Below are 9,830 nucleotides of genomic sequence, written 5' to 3'. Positions count from 1 at the left end.
AAAAAAAAAAAAAAATCATTAACTTGAACCATTGTAATTTGAGGACTTTTTTTTATGTTTCTGATGAATTAATATCATTTTTTTAAAAAACAAATATACCAGATAAAATGCCAAAAACTCTTCAGGGAAATATTTGGTGAATTATTTCAGCCCCCAAAGTGTCTGGCTGCTACTTTATTTTTTTTTTATTCATTTATTTATTTATTTATTTATTTTGAGATGGAGTCTCACTCTGTCACCCAGGCTGGAGTGCAATGGCGTGATCTCTGCTCACTGCAACCTCCACCTCCCAGGTTCAAGCAATTCTCCTGCCTCAGCCTCCTGAGTAGCTGGGATTACAGGTGCACACCACCACGCCCGGCTAATTTTTGTATTTTTTAGTAGAAACGGGGTTTCACCATGTTGTTTAGGTTGTTGGTCTGGAACTCCTGACCTTGTAATCCGCCCGCCTTGGCCTCCCAAAGTGCTGGGATTACAGGCATGAGCCACCACTCCCGGCTGCTACTTTGAAGGACAGGGTTCATAAGGCTATTTTGAACAGTATCACTTTATCTGTGCCAAATAACTGTTTTTGCAAAAGTATATTGGCTCCTAGAGATTTGTGCCTTTATCTACTGAAAGACTTAATTATTTAATATCCCCAACTCTGGCAAGTACTTTAATTAGGAAAGAATTTAGAACTTTTTATTTTGTTCAGATTAGTTAGCTCCCTGTAGTATTCAGTGAGGCAACCAAGTGGCTCTCTGTAATTGAGTAATAAAGCCTACACATCTCAGCATTAATATATCTGTTATTTATTGAGTACCTATTATGCGCACAGCACTGTACTGTGTCCTGTGGAGACTAAAAGGAAGTGTAATACGTGGTGTCTGCTCTCAAGGATCTTACTATTTCAAAAGGTAAGATAAACTCAGACTTGAAGTTAAATTATCATAGGCAAAACAAGTAATGCAATGTCCAATTAAATGTCAAATGAGAGCAGAGAAACAATTTTAAGGTAGATCAGTGCTGGCTGGTCTGATGGAAACATCACAGGAGGTAAGGATTGATTTAAGCCTTGGTGAATAAGTAGAAGTTGGATATGGATAAGCAGAGAGGGAAAGAAGAATGCATCCATAAAGGAAATACAGTTATTTAGATGCGCAAGGAGAAGATTAACATGATGTGTTTAGGGTATGAATGGACCCATCTGGTTCTTTTAGAAAACCTTCAGTAGATAAGGTTAAAAGAAAGTAGGTTCTTTGTTTAAAATAGTTATTTTTATGCTTGTGTTACATTCTAATTATTCCTGAAAGAGTAGGCCCAAGGCCCTCCTACACCATGCCAGGAATTCTTTGTGATCATAATGTATGATGTAACCCACTCTTTAATGGAGTCCTATCATTTGGCTAAAGTTGAAGCCTTTGCAAATAACTTAAGTTCAGAGTGAACTTAAGAACACGATAGAGGTTGAGTATCCCTTATCCAAATTTCTTAGGACCAGATGTGTTTCAGATTTCAGCTTTTTTTCAGAGTTTGGAATATTTGCATTACATGTACTGGCTGCACAGTCTCTTATCCACATACCCACAATCCAAAATGCTCCAATAAGCCATTTCCTTGAGCATCATGTTGGTGCTCAAGAAGTTTCAGATTTTGGATTTCAGATTTCTGGATTAGAAACGTGCAACCTGTAGGTCTGTACTTCTAACTTGAAAGTGTGTTTGTTATGTGAATTAGATAGAAAATAATTATTTTCTGGCCGGGCACAGTGCTTCAATGCATCTGTAATCCCAGCACTTTGGGAGGCTGAGGCGAGTGGATCACGAGGTCAGGAGATCCAAACCATCCTGGCTAACATGGTGAAACCCCATCTCTACAAAAAATACAAAAAGAAATTAGCCGGGTGTGGTGGCAGGCGCCTGTAGTCCCAGCTACTCGGGAGGCTGAGGCAGGAGAAGGGCGTGTACCTGGGAGGAGGAGCTTGCAGTGAGCCGAGATCGTGCCACTGCACTTTAGCCTGGGCGACAGAGCGAGACTCCATCTCAAAAAAAAAAATTATTATTTTCTAATTTTACTGCTTGTATTTTGTCACTAGGTTCTGAAAATATTTTACAATATTTTAAACTCAAGTTTATGCCATTAAATGCCTTTCTTCATTTCCTGGCAGTCTATATACTGCCACATGAGCAGAAGAATCAGAATTTAAACTCATTTATAGTTAAAATAAGATGTTAAATTATGATAATTAACCCAATTGACCAACTGGATTGCAAAGAAGAAGAAATTCTCAGAAGTGACATAATAAGGGTATTCCATTTTTAAATAAGTGTAAGACTGGTAGAGAAACATTTTAAGTGACTGACCCTTTTAAATTATTCCTCCACAGTTCCAGGACCATCTGCAGCCCTAACAACAATGCAGCTCTTCTCCAAGCAAAACCCTTCAAGACAAGAGGTTACCAAACTCCAGCAGCAGGTTAAAACAAATGGTGCTGGCGTGACTGTTCTCAGGCGTGAAATTTCTGAGCTTCGCACCAAAGTGCAAGAACAGCAAAAACAGCTTCAAGACCAGGACCAGAAACTGCTAGAGCAGACCCAGATCATAGGTGAACAAAATGCACGGTTGGCAGAGCTAGAACGCAAACTACGAGAAGTAATGGAAAGTGCTGTAGGAAATTCCTCAGGGTCTGGGCAGAATGAGGAGTCTCCTCGGAAACGAAAAAAGGCCACAGAAGCCATAGACTCTCTTAGGAAATCTAAACGTCTTCGGAATAGAAAGTAAATTGGAATGTGGTTCTAGTTCCAGAGGAAGACGCAGCTTAGTAGCTTAAGCAGTTACGCATATCAGGATACTGTGAGCAACACGGTGTCCCTTAAGCTTCTAGGCTTTCAGAACACAACTTAAACTTGAACTCTTATGGTTGGGACATTCTTTTCCCGCTTCTCCTGATTGAACTGATGCACAGAATCTTTTTACTTTGCAATAGATTTGTACTAACCAGACCTGTTCTATCATGTTTTGAGGAGTTAACTTTTTTCTGTGCAGATAATGTTGAAAGTAAGTTAATTTGTTTCTGCATATATGCACATACATAAGGATCTTAAACCCAGTCTTGACAGACTAAACAGAAGTTAAGTTTAATACAGAAAATGTCCTGTTCACTTGGAAGAAAAGACCTACTTTTTAAATGGACACTATCTTGGTTCTTTTTTTTTTTTTTTTAAGTCGTCTTTTTGTTATAAGTGACCTTTGTCTGGAATGTCTGAAAAGTAGTTAATGCTTTTTGGTATTGAAGTAATGGGTAACTAAAATGGACTTCCATAGTATTGACTGTAGAAGGAGGCTCTACAGTATTGACTATATATTTTTATAAACTACTGGCAAGAAACTTACCCAGCTGTTATACATGTTTTCAATTCTCTTTGGGGGCCATGTCCTACATTTGCATGGATGGATGCATGCATTGCCTAATCAACTCACTTAAAAAGCTCTTGCACTGGTATTGATCTTGAACCTCTATACTTCTCCACTTTTTAGAGCGGCGTCTTAGTTTAAGCGCTTAACATCTTCCACCGCAACAGCTTGCCTCTAGAGGGGGAATTTTTCATCCATTTGTCCTCCAGTTTTATAGAAACAAGAGACTATTAAAGCCTATTGCTTTATCTGTTCTCTGTAGGGTTCAGGTACACTGGCTAAGGCAGAACCCCAAATTCCAAGGCTCTTTCTATCAATATTGGACCTCTGGGAGTTAGTACTCCTCTTTGCTCACCACCATGTGCTCAGTTGATCAGATGTGGTGAGTGAGTAGGGGACTCGACTTGCGGGATGCAGTTTTGCCATTGCAGCAAAGTTCATTGAGGAAAATTGTACCATGAAAAAGCGTTTTGATTATTTCATTTCTGGGGGATGACCTTGAGGGAAGCTTTTTATATTAGTTTCAAGCTTTCCTTATCCTACAACTTTAAACAAAAGCTTTAATTTTGTTTGCACTCCTGTTTTGAGCTTGTAACTGGAAAAGCATGTCTTGCACTGTTCAACCTCCTAAGTGGTCACTTTAACAACCTCCAAATTGTGCACAGTGGTTATTTTCCCCAGTTGTATATTTTTGAGACATTCAATTATCACTGTCTTAGTTGTATTTTAATTTACTAAATTATGTAGCTGTTTGACTGTTAAGTTCTTTTAAACAGCTGTTGCCTTGGGCTTCAGTTATTTAAAGTAAATTTGGGTGTAATATAGAAAACTGTCCCTTTCCAGGCGGGGGTTGGCGCCTGTGTAACCCTAAGGTTTGGTAGACGCCTTAGTCGAATAAGAGCACAAGGCTATCGCCTTTTATCCGTCCACCGTGACATGGCTGTGCGTCCTTTAAATTAACCTCACCAGACGAAGCTTTTTCTATCCATTTTTAATATTGTCCTTACATAATATTGTCCTTAGATCTTCATCAATTCTATGTCTGACTTTGAAATTCCATTTACAATGTAGTATGTTTTCAATGAAAAACCATAAAGTAACATCCAAGTGTTTCATGGTTTGTTGGGAAGGTAATTTTAAAATAAAACAATTTCCAAAAAACATTTGTCAGCCAAGATCATCCATAAAAGTCCCCGTCTGGAACTTATTTTCTCAGCACTTCTCATTTTTATAATCAGAGTATTTAGCCATATTATCGTATCTTTAGAGGAGGCCTGGTGGAATACCCAGGGCCTCTACTAGTCTGCTTTTCTGGTCACAGGAAGACTTTATTTTTACGTATCAGAGTATGTGTTTACAGATTTACAGAGTGTGATCCGTATGCATCAAAGGGATACAGCCCCAGACTATTTCTTTAATGGTCGTTCATGAACTATTAAGTTTCCTGAATTTCTTTTTAAACTACATCTAGATAGCCTAAACATCTGTGTAGTCTTCCATTAGTTAACATGTGTATATGGCTTTCATAAGTAGTCACACTGTTAGAAGGTAAATTTTCTATTACAAAATCCAAATTTCTATTGCATACACTTACCTATTCATAAAGCTAATTCATTGTACTTGTTAATGCATGAATGTTCCATGCAGTAGGAGAATAAAGCACTACAGTTCGTTCGGTTGTTCAGATCTTAAATCTTAGGCTATTTAGCTAAAACATGTTAGGATGTTGCCTTCACCAGTTATTAGGACAGTTATTAGCCGTTATGCTTACTTATGGATAGCATAATGGTATTTAAGGTTCAACAAACTGCAGATTATTTTGATCAGGTGAAACTGACATATGTTACAGAAAAACTGTAAATTAACCTCCTGAGAGAACCATTCTGCCCTGCATTTTAAGTCAGGTATTTAAATGCTGTGTGTTGTTAATATTGCGTTGTCTTAGTGCAACATTTCTTGAAGTATTCCCGTCATCTTCCTTGGCTGTTTTTCAGAGGAGACATCTCCATGTTAAGGGGTCATTCCCACATAGGGATGTATTATGGTACAGCGCTACACACATGGATAACAACGTGAAAAGGCGTGCCTAAGAAATGAAAAGGGCTGGCCTTATCCCCACCCCAGCTGGATCCTCTGCTTATCTCCCACATGCACTTGGCTTACCTGGTTTTCACAGATTCTGAGGTTATAGAACCTGTTGTTTTTCAAACTCCTGTACAGAGCCTGGAAATAATGGAGCAAATGCAAATGTATTGAGAGTCATTATACTTAGTTTTAAAGACTATTGGGGTATCATCCAGTCAAAAGCCACTGATTTGGGAAGCAATTTTTTTGTAAAACACGTTTTTTGGAGTACTGAACTTTGCAGGGGCTTGCCTTAATCTCTATTTAGTAGTTTCAAGATGTATGCGCAATTATTCTACATGTTAAAAATGTTAAAATATTCTATGTAGCCCCAAAGGTGGGTAAAACAGTGTAAGTAATGCCTAAATTAATAAGCTAAAAGGTGTCACTACAGCTGGATTTTTTGAGAGAAAATGGACATAAAACTAGGCTATGTGTAATAAAAATAATGGCACCTTAAGATTGCACTATTTTATGCATTATTTTATATGCCATTTCATAGCCTGCACTTTAATCTCCAAAGAAACGATGTATGATGTCCCAGTTGTTCCTTATTCTTAATAAATTTTTCCTAAGACAGGGCACTTAATTCTATTTTACTATACTGAATTAGTTTCTTGGAGGTAGATTCCTTTCTTGAGTTCTCTGTTTCCTTAGCCATAATAATTTCTAGGATCTGGGAACTCCCTATATTGTCCATTTCCAACATTATATAATTTTAATTTAATGTAATGTAAATCTCATACTTGGTGATCAGCACATTCTTATATCCTGCTCTACCAATGAGTACCCATTTGTTACACTTACCAAACTCTCTAAAAACATATACTGTGAGTAAGATTTGAAGCCAGGAATAAAAGGCAGTCTGAAAGAAAATGTCCTATATGATGCAGTTGTTTGGAAATGGCTGATTTCTGATATGAAACCCAATTTGATAACACCATTCAGTTCTTTGACTTGGGATCTATCTGAATTGCTTTAACTAGTACACAAAAGGTTAAGTTACGACTACTTTAAATTTGTATAGCCCGCCATCTGAGGTGAATTATTTTCAAAAAATACTAAATCTATGAACTGAGACTAGCAATTAGTTGGCTGCTCCCTACCATGATTTTACTTTTAATAGCAATACAGTTATATTGGTGATAAATATGACAGGCTTAAGTACTGCCGGCCTTTCGCATCTTCCTAATCATCTTGGTTAAATTTCTGAGGTTTAAAAATTAGATCCAGATTTCTTCTGTTGTGTCTGAAGAGAACTAAGACATTTTAGAAATATATTGGCAATCTGTTAGGTCCATTGGCAAAGTATATTGGTCCATATTCAAACCTATTCCAAAAAGTTAGAAGTGTTTAAGATTCCTTTATTGTGGTACCATGTCTGTTTACCTATGCTTATGAGCAACAATAAATTACTAGTTTACCTTCTGGAATTTTAATTGTTATAACTGAATCAATTATTGGAAAGTGAAAAACACCTCCCGGTCACACTACAGGGTACGTAAATAAATGTGTTGTTACCAGTGCTACTTGTTTTCTTTGTATTTCATCCACAAAAGAATATGGAGCTCTATTGCTAACATACCATATTAATAGCTACTGTCTTTTGGAGCACTGTACTGTGTGTTTTACAGATGTTACAGTGGTCCTCACAGCTACCTTATAAAGTAGGTCTTACTCTACATGGGGAAGTTGAACTCGTGCTAAGCAGTGTGTCCACAGTGTATGCAAGTAAGTGCCATAAGTGGGATTTGACCCATAAGCTCTGAAGTTTATAAACTTCCTACTACACTATACTACATCCTAGAAACCTGAGAATAATGAGACTCTGAACTTAATATAAGCAAGACCATCCCACACATCCACTAGAAGCAGTCAGTGCCCAAATCACTAATGCTAACGGTAGTATGTAGAACTGAGATAAAGAAAAAGCTGGGCTAGGCCGGGCACGGTGGCTCACACCTGTAATCCTAGCACTTTGGGAGGCCAAGGTGGGCAGATCATGAGGTCAGGAGTTCGAGACCAGCCTGGCCAACATGGTGAAACTTCATCTCTACTAAAAATACAAAAATTAGCCGGGCGTGGTGGCAGGTACCTCTAATCCCAGCTCCTCCGGAGGCTGAGGCAGGAGAATTGCTTGAACCCAGGAAGTGGAGGTTGCCGTGAGCCAAGATCATGCCACTGTACTCCAGCCTGGGTGACAGAGCGAGACTCCATCTCAAAAAAAAAAAAGTTGGGCTTGGTGGAGGCAACTTTTAAGGTTATGCAAGTAACCTTAAACTTGCACCTAGGTGTGCAAGTGAAAGAGAATGTTTTTAAGGCTTCCAGAACCTGTAATCTAAACTCAGAGGAAGTCCTGGCAGTAGATGTGCTCTGAGGCTACTGACGTGTAAAGTCCCCTTCCGGCCCGGTGCAGTGGCTCACACCTGCTACCCCAGCATTGTGGGAGGCCAAGATGGGTGGGTCATTTGAGGCCAGGAGTTTGAGAACAGACTGGCCCATGTGGCAAAACCCCATCTCTACTAAAAATACAAAAATTAGCCAGGCATGGTGACGCACATCTGTAGTCTCAGCTACTAGGGAGGCCGAGGCATGAGAACTGCTTGAGCTGGGGAGGTGGAGGTTACAGCGAGCCGAGGTCACGCCACTGCACTCCAGCCTGGGCAACAGAGCAAGACTCTGTTTCCAAAAATGTCACATTCCTATAATATATGCTGCTGGTCAGTAGAAAAGTAGCAACTACCAATTCTTTTGCCCTGCAAGGGCAGGGTACTAGTTCTCTTTTCAAGACTACTTCCAGTTCCAAAACTAAATGCTTAACAACAAAATAAAATCATATACATCCATTTAACCTGTTTCTTAAAGGTATAACTGGTAGGGAATTGCTGAAAACAGTTCTCTGAAGAAGATAAAACTTCTCTAAGTGCTTTAACCCCAGCCTGTAGACAGCTTAGATTTTCAGAAAAGAGATCACAGATGACTTTATACTGTGGGTGAGGGTGACAGCAGTGGTGTCAATTGTCCTAGCACCATTACTGCGTTCTAGTCATCCAGATAGCCTAGAAAGATAAAGGTGGCCGCTGTGTATCCCCAGTCTTCAGAAGGCAGATGAGGGTGGAAACTTGAATTTTCATATTCTCCAGGTGGCTCAATTGCTGTGTAATAGATTGACATTGTTAGAAACCAAGGATCTTCACCAGTATTCTTGCTTTTTTGCTTTTCTTTAAAAAACTTTTTAAAAGATCTCACCTGTATGAACTTCCCCATGTTAATTGCTGAACCAATTCTTACAGAATTCATTAAAGATGATGTTCTTTCCAAAAAGATGTATCTCAACTCGCTGGTATACATTCCTCTGTTTTTTTGTTTGTTTGTTTGTATGGAGTCTCTGTTGCCCAGGCTGGAGTGCAGTGGTGCGATCTCGGCTCACTGCAACCTCCGCCTCCTGGGTTCAAGGGATTCTCCCGCCTCAGCTTCCTAAGTAGCTGGTATTACAGGTGTGTGCCACCACACCCACCTAATTTATGTATTTTTGGTAGAGATGGGGGGTTTCACTATGTTGGCCAGGTGGTCTCAAACTCCCAACCTCAGGTGATATGCCCGCCTCGGCCTCCCAAAGTGCTGGAATTACAGGCATGAGCCACCGCACCCGGCCGACATCCCTCTGTTTTCTGATTGATCATTTCCTCAAAGCAAAATTAGAGTAAATCATACACACAAGAAATGTGAGCAGTTGGGTGTTTGGCCAAAATGTACAACTGATAACTATAAAGGAAATACAAATCAAGGACAAACTTCCCCTAATTCAATAAATTCTGTTCAAGGAGACGCAACTAAATAGCTGTCAACTTTCTCAGCTTTTGTGTTTTTAAACCTTTTTCCTCCTCTCCTTTGGTTTGAACAAAAGTCGAATTCAAATTAACTGATTTGTTAAGAATCTGTGAAGCAGCGATATAAATAGCAAAACTGACTCCAGAATGCAACACCTAAGATGTACTTTTCTGTGATAAGACAAGGGGAACACCCCTCCCTTCTCAAGGCCAAGCCAAAGAGAATTACTTGGGGTGGGATAGAGAAGAGAGGGCTAGGCCAGGCGCGTTGGCTCACGCCTGTAATCCCAGCACTTTGGGATGCTGAGGCAGGCAGATCACGAGGTCAAGAGATTGAGACCATCCTGGCCAACATGGTGAAACCCCATCTCTACTAAATATACAAAAATTAGCTGGGCGTAGTGGTGTGTGCCTGTAGTCCTAGCTACTTGGGAGGCTGAGGCAGGAGAATAGCTTGAACCCGGGAGACAGAGGCTGCAG

The 9,830-nt window shown here is 39.6% G+C and overlaps 1 protein-coding gene across 1 annotated transcript in view; it reads left to right on the top strand.

Moving 5' to 3' along the window:
- The window catches only part of FBXO28 (F-box protein 28), a 53,201-nt gene extending 46,156 nt beyond the window's left edge, over positions 1 to 7,045 (top strand). Inside the window, exon 7 of the mRNA XM_012000983.1 lies at positions 2,369 to 7,045. Within this exon, the coding sequence (XP_011856373.1) occupies positions 2,369 to 2,763 (395 nt within the window). The 3' untranslated portion in view covers positions 2,764 to 7,045. The remainder of the gene's footprint in view (positions 1 to 2,368) is intronic.
- The last annotated feature ends 2,785 nt before the right edge of the window (positions 7,046 to 9,830 follow it).

This window comes from Mandrillus leucophaeus, unplaced genomic scaffold (assembly GCF_000951045.1).
Source record: "Mandrillus leucophaeus isolate KB7577 unplaced genomic scaffold, Mleu.le_1.0 Scaffold645, whole genome shotgun sequence".
Taxonomy (NCBI): domain Eukaryota; kingdom Metazoa; phylum Chordata; class Mammalia; order Primates; family Cercopithecidae; genus Mandrillus; species Mandrillus leucophaeus.
This window is presented reverse-complemented; position numbering and strand designations above follow the sequence as displayed.